General features: G+C 52.0%; 1 protein-coding gene across 19 annotated transcripts in view; it reads right to left on the bottom strand.

The window, feature by feature from the left end:
* The window catches only part of SMARCA4 (SWI/SNF related BAF chromatin remodeling complex subunit ATPase 4), a 100,305-nt gene that overhangs the window by 13,956 nt on the left and 65,601 nt on the right, over window positions 1–20,748 (bottom strand). For 5 of the 19 annotated variants that reach the window (XM_078360582.1, XM_078360584.1, XM_078360585.1 and 2 more), the window contains exons 24-29: window positions 19,157–19,323; window positions 16,629–16,792; window positions 14,176–14,403; window positions 13,495–13,572; window positions 12,575–12,793; window positions 5,649–5,902 (exon numbers count right to left, since the gene is read on the bottom strand). In XM_078360582.1, coding sequence (XP_078216708.1) covers window positions 5,649–5,902; window positions 12,575–12,793; window positions 13,495–13,572; window positions 14,176–14,403; window positions 16,629–16,792; window positions 19,157–19,323 — 1,110 coding nt within the window. Of the gene's footprint in view, window positions 1–5,648; window positions 5,913–7,641; window positions 7,738–12,574; window positions 12,794–13,494; window positions 13,573–13,829; window positions 13,929–14,175; window positions 14,404–16,628; window positions 16,793–19,156; window positions 19,324–20,748 lie in introns of all 19 variants that reach the window. The other 14 variants (XM_078360570.1, XM_078360571.1, XM_078360572.1 and 11 more) reach the window with 5 other exon arrangements.

Genomic DNA, 20,748 nt, shown 5'->3' with positions numbered 1-20,748 from the left:
AATGTCACATCTAATTGGTGTCTTTGTTTATGTGGGGTCTGGGACCAGTCCTAGGTGGGGTTTTGGGGTATGTAGTCTCTCCTCAACCTGCAGAGGGGGTGGAGATGAAGGTCAGCCACATGAACAGCCAGCTGTCTTTGTGACCAAGTCCCAGTAAAAACGCTGGACACAGGGTGGGTGTGGTGGCTAACCCTGTAATCCTAACAGTCTGGGAGGCTGAGGCAGATCACCTCAGGTCAGGAGTGGGAGACCAGCCTGGCCAACATGGTGAAACCCCACCTCTACTAAAAATACAAAGATTAGCCAGGCATGGTAGGTGAGCCTGTAATCCCAGCTGCTCAGGAGGCTGAGGGAAGAGAATTACTTCAACCCAGGAGGCAGAGGTTGCAGTGAGCTGAGACTGCACCACCGTATTCCAGCCCGAGTGACAGACTGAGACTCTGTCTCAAAAAATGAAAAATAAAACTCTGGATACGGAGGCATCTCTGGTTGGCACTTGCTCTTTATAGCAATCTCGGGGTTCTTTACAGCAATAGGCAGCTGGTGGCCAAAGCATTTGGGGCACACTCTCTCCAAGTGTCAAGGCCACATGTGTCAAAGCCACTCTGTGTCAATGTCACCAGAAACAACACCTCAAGTGATCCACCCGTCTTGGCCTCCCAAGAGGCCCACGCACCTCTTGCCTTGATTTTCATCTGTAGCCCTGAACTGTAACAAATCATAGCTGCAAGCGTAACAGCTGCTGAGTCCTTGACCGCACTTGAGGGTGACTGTGTGGACTTTTCGCCAACTGGAATAAGGTAGACCCTGAGGCTGTTTTCCCTCAGAGCCTCAAATTTAGTTAAGAATATCAGAAATATCCATTAAGCATGTCAATTTTGTAACCAAACATCATGTTTAAAATTACTGCTAAATAGAAGCAGCTCTACTGTTTTCTTTTTCTCAAAAAAATTTTGAGACAGAGTCTCACTCTGTTGCCGAGGCTGGAGTGCAGTGGAGTGATCTTGGCTCACTGCAACCTCCACCTCCCGGGTTCAAGCAATTCTCCTGCCTCAGCCTCCAGAGTAGCTAGGATGACAGGCGCCCGCCACCACACTCGGCTAATTTTTCTGTATTTTAGGTAGACGTGGGGTTTCACCATCTTGGCCAGGCTGGTCTTGAACTCCTGACCTCGTGATCTACAAGTAGGACAACAAGGATGGCTATTAAAGCCTCAGTCTCTCAAACTGCTCAGATTACAGGTGTGAGCCACTGCATTTGGCTTTTCCTTTTTTTGATTCAGGGTCTCACTCTGACACCTACCTGGAGTGTAGTGGTGTGATTACAGCCCACTGTGGCCTTGACCTCTTGTGCTTAAGCGGTCCTCCTGCCTCAGCTTCCTGCATAGCTGGGACAACAGGGCACACCACCATGCCTGGCTAATTTTGTATTTTGGGCATAGGGAGGGTCTCCCTAGCTTGCCCAGGCTGGTCTCATACTCTTAGTCTCAAGGGATCCACACACCTCAGCCTTGCAAATACTGCCGCACCCAGCTGAGGTAGCTTTTCAACGACTATCTTTCCTGAGTTGACGTGCCCTGTGTGATGTTTTCCTGCACAAGTCAATCCCCCTGAGTGGACAGACCCGCGCCTGCTGAGCCTCCAGCACTCAGGAGGCTTTAACAGCCATCCTTGTTGTCCTACTTGTAATCACAACATCGTTACTCCCAGTCTAATGGACAATTGCCCTGCCTGAGAATCCATCCATTCCAGGAAGATGTGATGTTAAACTGAAAACACAGATGAAATCCCCCACTGAGACATCCTGTCACATGGGTCCCTTATCTCACAGAGTGAGATAAGACAGGAGCATTGCTGTGTGACTGAAATGTTGGTGTTCTTTTCAAAGTGGGTCTCAAAATCTCTACCAGAATCACAATGTCCTAAAATAAAAGTTTCGATAAAGTAGTCACTTAGCAGTAAGAGTTAGGATTTGGGGTGGGGGGGCTCTCTGTTTATTTAAATAGAGACAGGATCTCACTATGTTGGCCAGGGTGGTCTTGAAGCCCTGGGCTCAAGTGATCCTCTGCCTCCGCCTCCCAAAGTATTGGGATTATAGGCATGAGCCACCATGCCTGGCCTCTATTGTTTTGCTTTTTTTTTTTCTGAGACAGGGTGTCACTCCAGTTGCCCAGGCTGGAATACAGTGGCATGACCAAGGTGCACTGCAGCCTCGACTTACCGAGATTAGGTGATCCTCCCACCTAAGCCTCCCACGTAGCAGTGACTATGGGCACACGCCACATGCATGGCTCAATTTTGTATTAATTAGCCTAATTTCTGTTAGATTGCTTCATGACTAACAGCAAACTGTTAACTTAAAATCAAGCAGTACGGTGTTTCGCCACACTGCCCAGGCTGGTCTTGAACTCCTGGACTCAAGAGATCCACCCACCTTGGCCTTCTAAAGTGCTGGGACTATAGGCATGAACCACTGTGCCTGGCTGAAGGTTTTAACTGATTGCGTCATTCATCCTGGGTGAGCCATTTCCTCCTCTGTCAGATGATACACAACTAAGTGTGACCCTAAGAGGGCTTTTTATGCGCGTCTCAACTAAAAACAAATGGACTAACACTGGACATATTTTTTTCTCTGAAAATATTCAGGGTCTTAGTAAGTAGAGCATGCTGTTTCTGTCTTTTTAAAAACCAAGGTATATTAATAAGACCAGAAAATAAAAAATCCCCCCACCCCCAAAAAAAACAACACTAAGGTGTAGTGCAATCAAGTATACATATCGCAGGTGTACACCTTGGTGAATGTACGTATCATGTACATCTCCAGATCTATAGAGAAAATAGCCCCAATATCCTGGAAGGCCCTCGTACGGCTTCCTGCTAATTACCCCCTCAAGTAAGCACCATTCAGCAGCCATCATTGTGGATCAGCTTCTGACCCTTACAGAACTGCAGGCACACAGTAGGTCCTCTTTAGTGTCTGGCTTCTTTCGTTCAACAAAATACAGGCTTCTTCCAGGTAGCAGTACTATGTCTGTTTTCACAGCCATTTGGGGCCCTGTTCTGCCTCTTGCCCAGCTTTAAACTGCGTTTTCTTTTCCGAATCTATGAGTAGTTTTTACAGTCTCTATTAGCGTGTCCATTAATAAACAGATGTTATTAATTTTAGTGAAATCTAATTCCTCAATTCTTCGTGGTTAGTGGCTTTTGGCTCCTGTGGAAGAAATCGATGCCTACTCATGAAGATTTTCTCCCATGCTTTCTTCTAGAACTTTGTTTTGCCTTTCATGTTCTTACATCCACAGTCCATGTTATGTGAATCCAAGTGCAAGGTGTGTGTGTGGGTTGGGCGAGGGGTGTCAGGGCTCATCCTCTCTATGTGGATACCCAGGAGACCAGCATGATAGAGATGTCCATGCTTTCCCCACTGCCCTTCAAGGATCTCCTTCATGTTGATAATGTTAAGTTTCCCGTGCAAGAATCTCATTAGAAAACATGGGGAGGGTCTGTCAGCATCATTACATTTTTGCAAATTCAGATTTTTGTGTGAGATAGAATCTCAATCGGTCACCCAGGCTGGAGTGCAGTGGTGCCATCTTGGCTCACTGTACCCTTTGCCTTCTGGATTCAAGCAATTCTCATGCCTCAGCCTCCCGAGTAGCTGGGACCACAGGCACACATTGCCACATCTGGTTAATTCCTTTTTTTGTACATTTTGTAGAGATGGAGTTTCACTATGTTGGCCAGGCTGGTCTCAAACTCCTGACCTCAAGTGATCCGCCCACCTCAGCCTCCCAAAGTGCTGGGATTATAGGCATCAGCCACTGTGCCTGGTCCGCATTGCAAAGAAGTATTCTGTATTTTTTTTTATTTTTTAAGAGACAAGGTCTCACTCTGTCACCCAGGCTGGAGTGCAGCTGTGTGATCACGGCTCACTATGGCTTGGACCTGCTATGCTCAAGTGGTCTTCCCACCTAAGCCTCCCGAGTGGCAGGGACAACAGGCATTTGTGACTGCCCCAGCTGTAACCTGCATTTGAAGTAAATTAAGTCCTCCACTTGTTTTCCTCTTTGAGGACTTAGCCTCAGGGTTAGGTTTGTAAATCAGAGTCAGTATTTTTTCTCAATACTGACAACACATGACATTTTCAAATCTAACACAGAACTTGAATATGTCTCCTTTCATTCATCATCTGCTTCTCCTTCAATAATAATAAAACCTTTTTAAGCAGTACTTTTTTTTGTTTTTAGATCCCGAGTCTTCCTCTGTCACCCAGGCTGGAGGCGGTGGTGTGATCTTGGCTCCCAGCAACCTCCACTTCCTGGGTTCAAGTGATTCTCCTGCTTCAGCCTCAAGTAGCTGGGATTACAGGCACGCACCATCATGCCCAGATAATTTTTTTTTGGATTTTTAGTAAAGATGGGTTTTCACCATGTTGCTCAGGCTAGTCTCAAACTCCTGACCTCAAGCGATCCTCCTGCCTCAGCCTCCCAAAATGCTGGGATTACAGCCACCACACCTGGTCTTATGTGGTAATTTTTACCCATTAATTTAGGTACTACAATTGTTACCATCCTCTAAAATTTCATGCTTGGTAAGATTCTCTCCAAAGGATACACGTGGGCTCCCACCACTTTCCCCCTCCGACAGATACAGTTCCCCCATGCTCTGCTTCATGACTAGCAGCAAACTGTTACTTTAAAATCCAGCAGTACGACCCTCCCATTACGGGGCCAGTTGTACTGGCCAGTGTGTACCAGGAAGTGGAATAAGACCTTGGGGAGTGGAAGACGGCGCCAGTCCTAGGCCAGGCACGGGCCTCGCACCCCTCACTGGCTCCTGCCCAGCTCTGTGACCTGCCTGAGCTGCTAGAAGGCGCACATGTCTCCCTGGGGAGCGACTCAGAACCATTCCTTTCTTAAATGGCACTCATATACTGTGGCTCAAAGAAAAGAATATTAGTGAATAAAAAAATATATAAGCGGCACTCATGATCCACCAATGCATTATGATCCATCACTGGGCGGTGGCCACAGCTGGAACCGAATGCTACCTCGGATACAGGACATGCCTGTGAGGACAGGGGCCTCCAGGCCCAGAGCAGGGCCTAGCAGACGGCAGGAGTGTGGCCACCATCTCAGCAACACAGAGGTGGCGCAGGTATCCCGGAAGGGTGCAAGGACAGGAAAGGGCTGCCACTTTCTCTGCTCTAGACACACCAGACTCTTGTCCCTGTCCCCCTGGCTGCACAGGCAGCATGGATCCCCTCATCCTGCCTCTCCCCTTGAGGCCACTGGGCCTCAGCTTTGGCAGAGCCTCTCTGCCTGCTGTGGCCTCTGCTGGTGGACTCTTCCCAACCTCCCCTCTCTCAAGGCTCTGCTCCAATGTCCCCTTCCCTGAGACCCACACCCCTGCCTCTCCTCCTGACCCCATGTGACATTCCCTCTCAACACGGATAATACATGTGTGCTTCCATTCCAGAAAGCATGTTCCTCAGGGCCAGGCTCAAAGACACAGAGATTCAGTCAGTGTTTGTGAATGAGTGAAAGAGTGAGCGGCCCCCAGCCTGAGTGTGCAGGGTCAGAATGCAGAGACCAGGCCTGCTCCCACAGGGTCCCCCGTGGTCCCCACCCACCCTGCCTCCTCGCTTACCTGTCCTTGTACTTGATCACGGCATCCACAATCTTCTTCATCTTCTTGGTGAGGTTGGGCGGGTTTGGGGAGAGCTTCTCAGCGGGAGGCCGCCCGCGCTTCTTCTGCTTCTTGCTCTCATCGTCCTTGTCACGGCTGCGGGTGCTGGTGGTCGGGGTGGAGGAGCCGGCGTCACTGTCTCGCTTGCGCTTCCGCGATGATTTCTTCTGCCGGACCTCCTCTTCGATCTCCTCCAGCGTGCCCTCCTCGATGGCCTTCAGGGTCAATAGTAGTAAAATAGGACAGCCAGCACCCAGGTCGACAAGCAGAGGGCGCGACGCAATCCCAGGGGCCGGGCTGGGACACGGAGGAGGGCCCCTGCACCTGCTCTCCCTCCAGCATGGCTGGCTCAGGGCATAACACATACTGGGACTCTCGCAGGGTCCTTGGGCTGCAGTGAAAGACCAGCACTGCCCCCAGCAGGCACCCCACCCAAGCTTGTTCTTAAAAAACTAACAGTTGAATTTCTTGACCAAAAAAAGACATATCTTCTCTGCATAGGGAAGAATGTGATCCTGAAATCCCTTCACCCAGAGGTGATGCTATTGACACATCTGTTCCACACTCTCCCCATCTATTTATTTATTTATTTTTAGAGACAGGGTCTAGCTCTGTCGTCCAGGCTGGAGTGCAGTGGCACCATCATAGCTCACTGAAGCCTCGAACTCCTAGGGCTCAAGAGATCCTTCCACCTCAGCCTCCTAAGTAGCTGAGCCTACAGGCACTTCACTACACCCAGCGAATTAAAAAAAATTTTTGTAGCTACTGGATCTCATTATGTTGCCCAGGCTGGTCTTGAACTCCTGGTCTCAAGCAACGCTCCCATCTTAGCCTCCCCAAAGTGCTAGGATTACAGGTGTGAGCCACTATGCCTGGCCTCCATCTATTTCTTCTTTTCATGAATTTTTATTTTTTGAGAGACAGAGTCTTTAACTGCTGCCAGGCTGGAGTGCAGTGGCGTGATCTCAGCTCACTGCAACCTCCACCTCCTGAGTTCACGTAATACTCCTGCCTCAGCCTCCTGAGTAGCTGGGACTATAGGCGTGCACCACCACGCCCAGCTAATTTTTGTATTTTTAGTAGAGACGAGGTTTGACCATGTTTGGCCAGGATGGTCTCGATCTCTTGACCTCGTGGTCCACCTGCCTCAGCCTCTCAAAGTGCTGGGATTACAGGCATGAGCCACTGTGGCTCCCGGCGTTTTTAAGATATTTTAAACATTATTTTTATTTTTTTGAGACGGAGTTTTGCTCTTGTCACCCAGGTTGGAGTACAGTGGTATGATCTTGGTTCACTGCAGTCTCCACCTTCCAGGTTCAAGTGATTCTCCTGCCTCAATATCCCAAGTAGCTGGAATTACAGGCGCCCGCCACCACAACCAGCTAATATTTGTACTGAAAGTTATTTTTAAATTTTCTTAGACATGAGGTCTTGCTACGTTGCCCTGGTTGAACTTAAACTCCTGGGCTCAAGCAATCCTCCCATCTCAGCCTCCTGAGTAGTTGGGCATTTTTAATTAAAAACTATTTTTTTGAGACAGAGTCTCGCTCTGTTGCCCAGGCTGGAGTACACTGGCGTGATCTTGGCTCACTGCAACCTCTGCCTCCTGAGTTCAAGTGAATCTCCTGCCTCAGCCTCCCAAGTAGCTGGGATTACAGGTGCGTAACACCATGCCTGGCTGATGTTTGTATTTTTAGTAGAGATGTAGTTTCACCATGGCCAGGCTGGTCTGAAACTGGACCTCGAGATCCACCCACCTTCAGCCTTTGAAAGTGCTGGGATAACAGGCATAAGCTACCACGCCCAGCCTGGGCATTTTTTAAAAATAATGAGAAATCATATGTAAGATAGAATTTACCATGGTAGTCAGGTTTTAGTATCTAGTTCAGGGCATTAGGCACGTCCCCAGTGTTGTGCAGCCCTCAGCGCCACCCACCTCCAGAACTCTCCCCACCTTTGACGCACGTGTGCAGAACTGAAGGCCACGCTGGAATTGTAGCCCCCGTGCCGCACTGCTGGCTGTGTCATGGATATCTTTTCCTGTCATTTTCTACAACAAAATGTTTTAATGTCTGTTTAGTGTTTCCGTGCACAACGTGCCCTAATTGAGCCTCCCCTTGTTCTTGGGCATTTGGGTCATTTCCCTTTTTTTCTGAGACAGGGTCTCATTCTGTCACCCAGGCTGGAGTGCAATGGCGCAATCTTGGCTCACCGCAAACTCCGCCTCCTGGGTTCAAATGATTCTTGTGTTTCAGCCTCCCGAATAGCTGGGATTACAGGTGCCTGCCACCACACCTGGCTAATTTTTGTATTGTTAGTAGAGATGGGGTCAGGATGGTCTTGAGCTCCTGACCTCAGGTGATTCACCCACCTCGGCCTCCCAAGGTGCTAGGATTACAGGCATGTGCCACTGTGCCCAGCCTTTTTTTTTTTTTTTAATAGAGACAAAGGTCTTGCTATTTTGGCCAGGCTGGTCTCAAACTCCCAAGCTGAAATCATTCTCCCACTTTGGCTTCTCCAAGTGCTAGGATTACAGGCGTGAGCTGCTAGGTCTGACCGCTTTTTAAAAAAATCGTTGTTGCTATTTTAAGTAATGCTATTGACAACTGACTTTTTTTTTTTTTGACACGTAGTCTCACTCTGTCACCAGGCTGGAGTGCAGTGGCGTGATCTCAACAAACTGCAACCTCCACCTTCCAGGTTCAAGTGATTCTCTGGCCTCAGCCTCCCAAGTAGCTGGGACTACAGGTGCCTGCCACTATGTCCAGCTAATTTTTTGTATTTTTAGTGGAGATGGGGTTTCACCGTGTTAGCCAGGATGGTCTCGATCTCCTGACCTCATGATCTGCCCGCCTTGGCCTCCCAAAGTGCTGGCATTACAAGCATGAGCCACTGCACCTGGCCAACAACTGACATTGTTTAAGATGAATTCCTTATGGTAACATTGCTGAGAAGGACATGAATATGAACAATATTAATTTTAAGAGAATCTTTATGTATTAATTTTCAATGGCAATAACTAATAACTTATCCCAATGGTAAAAAATGCAGTCAAGGAATCTTGGAACTGGAAAAATAAGGAGGGCCTGGACCAAAAGCTGGCTGCTCCTCTCACGCTGTGGCTGTGCCAGTGGTCTGGGCACTGTGCCTGGCTCTAAGCACACAGCAGTGACTCGAACCCTTGCTCCTGGCCCTTTCCCCCACTCCTGGAAGGGAGATGGCGATCAGACAGCAATATCCCCCAAGCGGGGTGGCAAATGTGTCAGGTGCCAGGAAAGAGGGAGGAGAGATTCCAGAATGATAAAGCAGATATGTCTTAGAGGAGGTGGGAAGCTGAGAGCCTGAGGGGGCTGGGAGGAGGTTAAGGTATCCCGGCCAGAAGATGCAGCAGGCAGGAGTCACTGGGAGAAGGCCCTCTGCAGACCCAGGGAGGAGTGGTAGGTCCCCCCAAATTCATGTCTACCTGGAACCTTGTAATGGGACCTTTTTTGCAAATGAGGTTTTTAAATTTAGGTTTAAGGTTGTTTTTTTTTTTTTGGAGACAGTCTCAGCTGAAGTGCAATGGCATGATCTCGGCTCACTGCAACCTCCACCTCCCAAGTTCAAGCAATTCTCTTGTCTCAGCCTCCTGAGTAGCTGGGATTACAGGTGTCTGCTACCACATCCAGATAATTTTTATATTTTTGTAGAGACAGGGTTTCACCATGTTGGTCAGGCTGGTCTCAAACCCCTGATCTTGTGATCCACCCACCTCGGCTTCCCAAAGTGCTGGGATAACAGTTGTAAGCCACCGCGCCTGGCAGGGATTAAGTTTTAAAAAATGTTATTAAAAGAGACAGAAGGGGACACAGAGGAGAAGTCCCCATGCAGACAGAGGCAGAGACGGGATGACAGTGTACCAAGCCAGGAGGCTTCTGGAGCCATCAAGAGCTGGAGAAGCCAAGGAGGGATCCTCCCCTAGGCCCTGGAAGGGAACACAGCCCTGCTCACACCATGGATGCAGACACCATAGATTGAGAATGGAAGAAAAATAGTACTGTTGCTTTAGGCTGCCACTGTCATGGCCATTTCCGATGGCAGCCACAGGAAATGAATATACAGGGTCAGCCCAGCAGGGCAAGGGCCAGGAGCATTTTGAAGGCTTTGAGTTCACTTGGCCACAGACTGGCTGCCAGCAAAGTGGTGCCAATGACATGGTGGGGAGAGCCTGTTTTATGTAATATTTTTCACAACTGTGAATTTGAATATAACATGAAATAAGATGGGCTCAATGGGGAAAAATAGTCTCTTCAACAAATGCTGCTGAGACAACGGGATTTCCACACATACAAAAGGAGAAAGCTGGACCCTGACCTCACATCATGTATAAAATTCAACCCAAAATGGATCTTACATGGATCTAGATGGAAGAGCTCAATCTATGACCCTCCTAGAAGAAAACACAGGGGCAAGTCCTCATGACCTTGGGTACGGCAATGGTTTCTTAGACACAAAGCCAAGGCACAAGTGAAAAAGAAAAATAAATAAACTGTAAGTACAATGAAAACCTTCCTGCTTCAATGGATATCAAGGAAGTGAACAGAGAACATGCAGAATGGAATATTTACAAATGATATCTGATAAGGCACCTGTAAATAACTTACAATTTGGTATTAAGATAAATGTATTTTAAATTTGGGCAAAGGATGTGAATAGACCTCTTTACAGAAGGTATACAAATGGCCAGTAAGCACATGGAAAGACACTCCATGCTGTGCACCATCAGGGAAAAGGAAACAGAAGCCACACTAAGCTGGCACTTCCTACCTGCTGGGACAGCAGCAAGGGCTGCTGGGGATGTAGAGAAACAGCAAACCTTGTACACAGCTGGGGGGACTGTGAACTGGCACAGCCACCCAGGAAACCAGTCTGGGGGTCCCTCCAAAGGTTAAACAGAGAATTAACAGTGTTACAGCAACTCTATGTCTAGGCATATATTGAAGAGAAATTAGAACATGTGCACACAGAAACCTGTACATGAGTGTTCCCTGTAGTATTATTTGTAATAGTCCGAAAGCGGAACAACCCAAGTGGCCATCAAGAATGGACAGAAAACCAAAATGTGATATATCTGTAGAGGCAGGATTATTCCATCAAAGAATGAAGCACCACCACCTGCTGCCTCATGGGTAAATATATTACATTTCGAGAAAAAAGTCTGACACCAAAGAACCCCACACTGTAGGACTCCACTGACGGGAAATGCCCAGAACAGGCAAAACCATACGGACAGAAAGAACATCAGCAGTTGCCTGGGGCTAGGGACAATCCATGAATGAACAGGAATGGCAGATCGGGGCAGGGCTTCTTTTGGGGGTGATGAAAATGTTCTAAAACTGACTGTAGTCATGGATGCACAACTCTTGGATACACTAAAAATGACTGTATCATGTACCTTAAAAGGGTGACTGTATGGTATGCAAATTACACCTAGAAAAAAATGTACATAGAACATCCACATATGAACTGATCTTAAGTTTAAAAGGCACTCACTGCCTCACATGTGCAGGGCTGAGCCAGGAACAGTGGCTCATGCCTGTATTCCCAGCTACTCTGGAGGCTGAGGCAGGCAGACTGCTTGAGCTCAGGAGTTTCAGACTAGCCTAGGCGACACAGTGAGACCCTGTCTTTACAAAAAAATTTAAATGAGCCAGGCATGGTGGTGTGTGCCTGCAGTCCCAGCTACTCAGGAGGCTGAGGTGTGAGGATCACTTGAGGCCCCCAAGAACTGGAGGCCAGCCTGGGTAACATAGCAAGACTTTGTCTCTATTAAAAAAAAAATGCAGGGATGGTGACACTCATATGGCAGCCAAACAGCTCTGCTGCCACACAGGTCTGCGTGGCCCACACTCCCTCGTCAGGGTTTCTCTTCTCACCTGGGCGCCTGATGCGTTTCAACAGCGCCCTCTGGTGCACAGCTTGGCAGGCAAGCTCATGAGTCTGGGCTGCTCTGAGGTCAGAGGAGGAGGGGGCCCGGGCTGCTTGGCCACATGGGCCGGGCCACATGGCTCATTCCTGGGTGTGGCACTTTGCGCTGCATAGCCAAAAGCTGCCACCTGCCTTCTCAGAATTTTTGTTTCAGGGACGTTTTAATGATACGTCAGGGATGGATTCTGAATCATCATCTCTGTAACACAGAACTCACAGCCCCTGAGCTGGGAAGGGGTCTGATTTGTCACGTTAACCCCAGTGAGGACGTCAGTGCCAGGCACCAGTCACAGTGTGCCCTGGGGCTGGGAAGGGTCGGGGGGAGGCCCCAGGAGCACCACACAACTGACTCAGACATTTGCAGCTGCTGTGGCAGGGCCAGGTGCCATCTGCTGAGAACGAGCCTCATGCCAGCTCCACAAGCAGCTGCCAGCCCTGGGCAGCACCTGCCAGGTTCAGAGGCCCTCAAGGGCTTGCCCCCTCCTTCCTCTTCATGATGGAGAGTCTCCCCAGCTTGTGCAGGGGGACTTGCCCAGACTGAAGCTGCCCTGCAGAACACCTTAATAGTCCACGATTTGCCCTTGTGCCTCCTTCTGGCAGGTACTGGGAACCCACGGAGATCAATGACATCATTTCTACCCTCAGGAAGAGGTAAATCCTCAACCTCAAAGACCAACCACACCCAGCAGCAGGTAGAGCCGTGCAGGGACCATGGGCCCTTCCTGCATTCTGAGGCGGAGCCAGAGGACCTGACCATCCCCAGTCCACGCCAGAAAGCTCTGGGCTGTTCACAGAGTCTGACCAGGACTGGCCGTAGGGAAGCATTTTAGACCCAGGCCCAAGTCCTGGCCACGGGCCCTGTCTCTCCAGCCCTGCCTGGCGCCGGCCTGCGGGGGCTGCCGGGACTCTCCGGCATGTACCTTGAGCCACTGCTTCTCCGTCAGTGAGTCGCTGTAATCCACCTCCTTGCGGTGGCGGGAGCCACGGCCGAACATCTTCTCCTCCTCCTCCTCGCAGGTCAGCCGCTCCACCTCTGCGTCGTCCTTGATGATCCACGAGGGGAGCTCGTCCTCCTCCATGAGGCGCGGCTTCCGCTTGGGGTTGCGGGCCTCCTCACGCCTGCGGTCCAGGTCCATGCGCTGGTGGGTGGGGAGGCAGAGGGAGAGGCATCAGCATGCGGGCTCCAGGGGCACGCTGGAGCCAGGATGCTGGGGACTCAGGAGGGCCTTTCTCTGTCTGTGGGAGTCAAATGTCAGCTCTTGATTTTTTTGGTGGCTGACCTCACCTGGCTACATCAGACCCTGACTAGGGGCTTTGCCTTGAGAGGCAGCGGAGACTCGAAAGGACGGAAGGCTGCATAAGATGAACCGGAGACCCAGCAGAGGGGTGGCAGCTGTACAGCACAGCAGCGCTGGAGGCATAAGGCCTGCGGGCCTAGAGGTCCTGCTCTAGTTGCTTCCTGTTTCCCACCCAGGGGCAAGGGGGCTCTTCAACTGAAGCCATGGTCAGTCCTCGGCCTTGGACAGGGCAAACTCCCTCTGAAAGAGAGTATGTGAAGCCCTAAAGAGCCGGTTAGAAAGCATAGCTGGCTGGGCAGGACTAGGACCACAGGCAGAATGGGTGGGTGTACATCTCACCCTCCAATATCATGCTCAGAAGGCTGGGGTGGAAGACGGGTCAGTCTGGAGACATGAATGGGCTACACTGTGAGTTGAGCTATCCCTGGCTCCCTGACCTGCTGGGGACACCACCACGGGCACAGGCACTAAGACCTCTGCTCTGCTCCTGGCGGCGGCAGAGTGGGATGCCTGAACCGCACTGTGCAGCCTGCGGTGCTTACCATGAACAGGTCAAACTCCTCTTCATGCCGGGCGATCATCTGGTTGACAGTCTCATCGTCGGGCACCTCATCTTCCTCCTACAAGATTGCAAACTGTCAGTGCCGCTGCGGAGGGGCCGGGGTGGGCGGCGGCCGAGCTCAGTGGTGAGCGGTGGCGTCCGTGGGAATGAGCTGGTGGTCCCGGCGCGGCTGCGGTGGATGGGGACCCACACGGCAGCGAGAGGCATACACACGCACACGCACACGCACGCTCCGTGGGACCAGGGCCCTTGCTGGCCATCTCAGCCGAGAAGCCGAGGATTGAATGGGCATGGAGACTGAACTACCCCTCTCACCTTTAGAGGTGGCTCCTCCAAGTCGGGGTTGACGCCCGCTGGCGGAGGGGCAGTGTGGGCGAAGCTGGCACTGCCGCTGCCCGTGCTGCAGTGTCTACTCTGTGGATAAATAGAGGACTTCAGTCTCCAGGGCTGTCAATCCGGCGTCTTTCACCAGCAGTTTAGAAAAAAAACCACTTCAAAGAAAAAGCAAGTACTCATCCTCTTTCCGTTCAGCCCACACTCCCTTTACTCCAAAGGGATGCAAAAAAAATAAGAGTGCAAAAAAGGTAAAAAAACAAAAATGAAAGCCGCTCATGCGTCCACCACTCACGCTGGGGGGGTTTGGGGCTGGCGCTGGGCTCACCTCGTCCTGCTCCTCGTGCTCCAGGATGGCCTGCAGAAAGGCGCGCCGCTCGTGGCTGGAGGACTTCTGGTCAAACATGCCGGCCTGGATCACCTTCTGGTCCACATTGAGCTTGTACTTGGCGGCGGCCAGGATCTTCTCCTCCACACTGTTGACCGTGCAGAGGCGGAGCACACGCACCTCATTTTGCTGCCCGATGCGGTGGGCTCGGTCCTGCGCTTGCAGGTCCTGGAGGAAGAGGTGCCAGTCAGTCCCAAAGAAGCTCAGAAGGGAGAAGGTGGCCTCCGACATGAGCTGGAGAGGTGTGGTGTGAATGCCACCCTCAGCCTGGCAATTCTGTCCAGACCAACCTGCAGCCACAGGAGCTGGGAGCCTGGGTCGCCACGTGTCCCTGGGGGTAGGGGGCTCTCATCACGTTCCTCCAGAAGTGCCACCTTCTACCTTACTGGGACCTGACAGATACTCGGGAAATCACCAACCCCCGGGGGGTTATGTTCTCAAGCAGCTCCTGTGGCAGCTGCATAGCTCCCCAGTGTGGCCTTGCACAGCTGAGCACCGTTTACAGGATGGGGTCAAAGCCCAGCTGCGCTCTGGCGGTGCTTGGTTTGGCTGCAGGCCCTGCCATTCTCTCACTGTGCACACAAAACCGGAACCAGGTCTCACCTTTGTGAGTCTCAAAACTCCCTCTACTGACATTGGGCCCACCCCGTGGCTACTGTGTGGCCTCTATGAGTGAATAAATACCTGGAGCATGGTCCAGTGACTGGTGCAGTCAGGTCCCAACAACATGGGTGCCGTGGCTGGGCTGTTAGCTTTTTTGGGTTTTTTTTTGGGACAAGGTCTTGCTCTGTCACCCAGGCTGAAGTGCAGTGGCACGATCTCAGCTCACTGCAACCTCTGTCTCCCGAAGTTCAAGCAATTCTCCTGCCTCAGCTTCCTGAGTAGCTGGGACTACAGGCGCACACCACCATGCCTGCCTAATTTTTGTATTTTTAGTAGAGACAGGGTTTTGCCATGTGCTCTGCCTCCCAAAATGCCGAGATTATAAGTGTGAGCCACTTATAATCTCCTGGGCTGCTTGTTTTATCATCACCCCAGCACAGGGCAAGGAGGCTCCCATGAAATCCCGTCTCTGCGCCCAGGAGCTGTAGGGACAGGCTAAGCACCAGTGATACTCCTAAACTCAAGACTGGCACCCATGTTGTGGCAGAGGCCACAGCTGGTGGGGTCCCGGAGTGCCTTGCGTCTGCTGCTCAGGCCTCCTGCCCCTGTTAGCACGCTTCCCGGCAGGGCAAGCCTTCCGCAATGTGCCCCTGGCCCTGGGATGTAGCCTCTGCCCACTGCCGGCCTGCCAACAGGGAGGCATAACCCCACCACCTCTCGAGAAACTGACTAGTCACCAGGGTCTGGGCAGAAACTATACCCCAGCCTGATCACAGGAGGGGACACCAGTGACCAACAGGCATTCACCCATCAGACGAGTGACAATTTAGACAGAGAACACTGGCGCCCCCAAGCTGCAGGGAAGGACAGGAAATGTTCACACCTCAGCGGTGGGAGTGAAACTGCTTTGGTAGAAGCAACCAGCACGTGAAGGGGACAATGCTGGGCTGGAGCGAGCCCACGTCTGAAGGCTGAGCAAACCTTAGGGTATTGGCACAAGATGTCCTGGGGCAGCCATCTGCTGGCTGATTAGATGGCCAGGCAGCTTGCAATGTGCACCTGGCAGTTGACACCCACTGCTCGGTGGAAGAGACACCTGCCAGGCCACGCCGCCTCTGTTAATCTCAGTACACACGTTCACGAAGGCAGACGGGCTGGCAGAGACTCGGGACAGAGCAGGGCTGGACAGGAAGGGAAAAGGGACTCCTGACCACGTGTCACTGGTGTTTGCGTATTAAAAATAACAAGAATGTGACAGCCTTACAATGAAACACAGAGAAGAGTTTTGTGCATTTTGAAACTCTTGTAGCTTTGTAACAGCATGACCTGGTATCCACCTACACTGAGGTCCATGGGGAGTACATGGTTATGGAACAAGAGGAGGAAGTAAACAAGGGGCATGGAGTTCACCCCCAGTTGTCTGAACAAGTGCCAGCGTGTGCAAGCACACAGCATGCCTGCGGGGCTGGCCCACAGTGATGGCACGGGATTGATTAGGGTACCTTCCACCTCCTTCTCACTGGGGCCATTCCAAGATTTAAGAAAAACCAAAATGATAGATGGCTTCTACACTGCTTTCCCAATCAGAGGGAAAGGCTGTTTGTATTTTGGGAAACAGGACCCCTTCTCTGCTGTCTCGATGACCTATGGAGATATGGGTGTGGCTCTTCCTGGCTACTGGAGGCCAGGACAATGTGGAGGAGGCTGGAGGACCCTCAAGCCAGGGTCAGTGTTGAGGTTTCACAGGCACCACCTCCTTTCCCCCCAACCTGCGCTCAGCCTGCTTTTACCTGGTGAGGATTCCAGTCGCTGTCGAAAATGATCACAGTGTCAGCCGACTGGAGGTTCAGGCCGAGCCCCCCGGCCCGGGTGCTGAGCAGGAAGATGAAGTACTCGGAGCCGGGCTCGTTGAAGGTTTTCAGCAGCATGCCCCGGTCTTCCGCCTTCGTGGTTCCTGACAGGCACAGAGAAGAACAGGGTCAGTGGGGTGACCAGGGGTGGGGAGCAGGTGCCAGGGAAAACCTGCTTCTGATGCTGCAACAGAATTGGTTCCCGCCAGCATCCCTAGATCCCTGGCTCTGCACTCTCCACACAGGCCTGTGGGCCACTGGTGAGTACCCAGATTTCCAGTTTTACCACCCAATGCCTCTCTACCCACCTCAGAGATTAAAATAGGCCTTGGTGGGAGAACTAGAGGAGGCAGGCCTGGAGCACAGAGCCTGGCACCTAACTCACAGTCACGCCACAGGGTCAGCACGGCCGCCACCACCACAGCCCTGGACTCTCCCCTACTCTGCCATGTGCCATTCCATGGGGAGCAGAGACACAGCAGCCAATGCTGGCAACACCGCTGCCCGAAACACAAAGGACCTGGGTGTGGGCGGACAGTGACTTCGGGTTCACCTGCCTTCAGCCTTGTCTCAACAGGTTTTGTGATTCACAAAATCCTCTATAGGTAAGAGCATGGGGCTTGCGTCCCTTCTGGCGGGATCACTGTCCCCATGCCCCAGAAAACCCAAGTCAAGGAGCCAGCACAGGGCTGCCGGGTGACATGCCCTCAGCGTTGTAGGCATTAAGGCAACATCAACACTCCCTGGGCTGCTGGGAGTTGGGATGGAGGTGCCCTTGGAACACTGAAGTCATTTTGGTGATGAAGTAAAAACTGGCCACTTCCTGACACCGGCCTACATGTGCCCAGGCGCAGTGCGGAAGCCCACAGGATCCTGGCCATCAGCCTGCCGTCCCGCCCTCTCTCAGGCTCCAGATGTGCTCCTAGCACCCCAGCTTGGAGGAGGGGCTGACAAGAGGGGCCGCCCGCCCACTGGTGGGAGATGCAGTCTCAGGAGAACCCCTGAGCTCCTGCCTCTCTTCCACTTTCAATGGACTGATTATCTGTCTCTTTGGCCAGGACCACATCACAGGCAGGGGGCACAGCTGTGGTTGAACTGATCCAAGTCCTTGTCCTTATGAAGTAGCCATAGGGCACTGGGATGGGTGGGACTCAGGCTCTCTCCTGCAAGTCAGGGACATGACATAGATAGGGGCTGGCCCTCAGGAAGCCCTGGCCCACCCAAGGACGGGAGAAGCCACTGGAGAGACCAAAGAAGAGCAAAAGGTGGGGGTGGCCCTGAAGGGTTTTGGTTTTCAGCCTCAAAGCAGTGGGAAGCCCCCAAGAAAGCAAGCAAGCTGGGGAGACCCCTGCAACAGACCTGTGTCTGTAGAGTGGGCCTGGACAGAACCCTGGAGGGAGCTGCGGCTGTAGGGCCGCACAGGGCACACTTTGGGTGGTGCCCGGGCAGGTTGGCCCAGGAAGCACAGGTCTGAGTGATCAGTGGGAAGGGGGTTCAGAGGTCTGCTGTGTCCTACTGAGAGACAGACCTTGCACGGGAGCTTCAACAAAGGCTCTGGGAGGTCATGTAGGGAGCAACAGACTGGCTGAGCCGTGTCTGTCCCAGCAGCTCACGCTCGTGTTTCTAGTAAGCCCCGTTCTAGTAATTCCCGCAGAGAACTCACTCCAGGGCCTCCCTGACCCACTGGGGCTGACAGACCACACGGCCCTCGCTCTATCGGTGTCTCACAGCCTCTTCCTCCCTGACCTCCTGCGTGCTGGGGCAGGGGGGCACAGAAACACACACAGGGACCTTTCCCACCAGGGACCACAGGGCAGGGGGTCGGGCCAAGAGCCTCTTTATGGCAGCTGCTGCTCCTGCCCGGCAGTGCTTGCTTCCCTCCCTCCGTGCTCACCAGAGTCTGATTCCTGCTCCAGGCCTGACCTGTGGCAAAGTGGCAGCTACAAATGGCCCAGGGATGGGCATGTGGCTCACAGCAGCTAAATGAACACCAGCCTGGGACCTGCCTTTGCTGAGGACACTGAGCAGATGGAAGGGAGGTCAAGATGGAAGAAGGCAGAGCCAAGAGCTGGAGAAAAGTCTCTCCCACATCACCTGTGCACCTGGATCCAGCTGTGCCTGAAGCCTGTTTAACCCCTGGGGTTAGAGCTATGCAAGCCTATTGGTGCTTTTTTCCCTATATCCACATGGTATGGAATTCTGTCACTTCCAGCTAAAAGAGTGTAGGGCACCCCTTCCCCAGTGTGCCCAGCACTGCAGTCTGTCTACCTGGGAGTCAAGACATCCGGTATCTGATCTAGCCCCGATGCCTCCAGGGCCCCTTCCAGTGCCAAGGGTCCGAGATGCTCAGCCATAGGCTACAAGACCCAGAGCACCTGGGCCTCACCCTGCCTCACAGGAGGGCATGCCAGCGAGAACCTTCCATGGCAGCCGCAATGAAAACTAACGTCTCACTCGCTCATACTCACCATCAAGCCTGAGGTATTTAAAGCCGCGATACGCAAAGTAATCTTCCATGATGGTCATGAGGGAGGTCATCTGGCAGAACAGCAGCACTTTGTGGTTGGTTGCTCGGAGTTTGGGAAGAATTCTATCGAGAAGCTCAAATTTACCCGAGGCTCGGTACAGGTCCAGCCTGGAGTGTGGGGGGAGGCGGGAGAGAAGGCGCAGGATGTTAAACTCGGCACCCTGCAGGCAGGCAAGGCAAGAAGTGCATCACCCACCTCCAGGCCGGGCACTAGGTTCAAGGGCACAGAGGGGGCTTCCTAAGCAGACGCCGCCCAAAGCTTCAGCAAAGCCGTTTCCCCTAACTGAAATAAGCCCAGCCACCCTCACTGGAAGGCGCGTCACCAGGGTGGCACATATATTTCTCATCTAATCCAGACACTCATGAAGATGAAAGGAGGTGCTATGAGTCACGTGGCCGGGGTAACATGGGGGTGGGAACAGGGCTGCCCCGGGAAGCCAGATCTTATCCTCTCATCCAATAAAGAAGCCCCGGAAGCAAATGCCACACTGGAGGCACCTATGCCCTGCCAGGCCTGGGAGGAAGGGCCACCTCGGCTTCTCACATTCCCTCCAGCCAAGAGCCCCTGGTTGTAGAAACTGAGGCTGACAGAAGAACAACGTGAAATGGCTGATCACATGCCCAAGCCAGGCCTCCAGCCTCCAACCCAGGGGTACAGGACCCTGCTACACAACTCAGTATAAAAAACACATCAGAAAGAATTTGTTGGCTGGGCGGTGGTGGCTCATGTCTGTAATCCCAACACAGCAGGAGTCTGAGGCAGGCAGGCAGATCACAGGGTCAGGAGATCGACACCATCCTGGCCAACATGGTGAAACCCCGTCTCTTCTAAAAATACAAAAATCAGCTGGGTGTGGTGGTGCATGCTTATAATCCCAGCTACTCAGGAGGCTGAGGCAGGAGAATCGCTTGAACCAGGGTACTGGAAGTTGCAGTCAGCTGAGATCGTGCCACTGCACCCCAGTTTGTCCAGCCTGGCGACAGAGCGAGACTTTGTCTCAAAAAAAAAAAAAAAAAAAAAGTGTTATTTTATTATTTATTTTTTTAAAGATGGGATTTCACCATGATGGCCAGGCTGGTCTTGAACTCCTAACCTCAGGTGATCCACCCACCTCAGCCTCCCAAAGTGCTAGGATTACAGGTGTGAGCCACCACACCTGACGTTTTCATTAGATGCCTCTCTTCTTGCAAATGGCTTAATACCCCAGGAGAATTTAATGGAGGCTTCAGCGTAAGAATGTTTTTACCAAGGTTCTTTGCAGTGGTGAAAATCTAGAGATAGCATCGATATCCATCAGGGGCTTAAGGGAGTCTGGGCTGTACCTTACAAAGCGTGCTATAGAAAACACCCACACAGTGTAAAGAGTGCCTCTAAACCAGTGAACAGAGTTTGGGCTCAGAGAGGTTAGGAAAACTGTCTAGAGTCAGAACTTGGAGGCAGCAGAATGGGAGCTGAAAGCCAAGTCTGCCTCAAAAATCCTGTCTCTTGGGGTAACAGTGGTCCGCTCTCCGAGCACTAAAGATTTGTGTTCT

The sequence above is a fragment of the Callithrix jacchus genome, chromosome 22 (genome assembly GCF_049354715.1).
Source record: "Callithrix jacchus isolate 240 chromosome 22, calJac240_pri, whole genome shotgun sequence".
NCBI classification, from domain to species: domain Eukaryota; kingdom Metazoa; phylum Chordata; class Mammalia; order Primates; family Cebidae; genus Callithrix; species Callithrix jacchus.
This window is presented reverse-complemented; position numbering and strand designations above follow the sequence as displayed.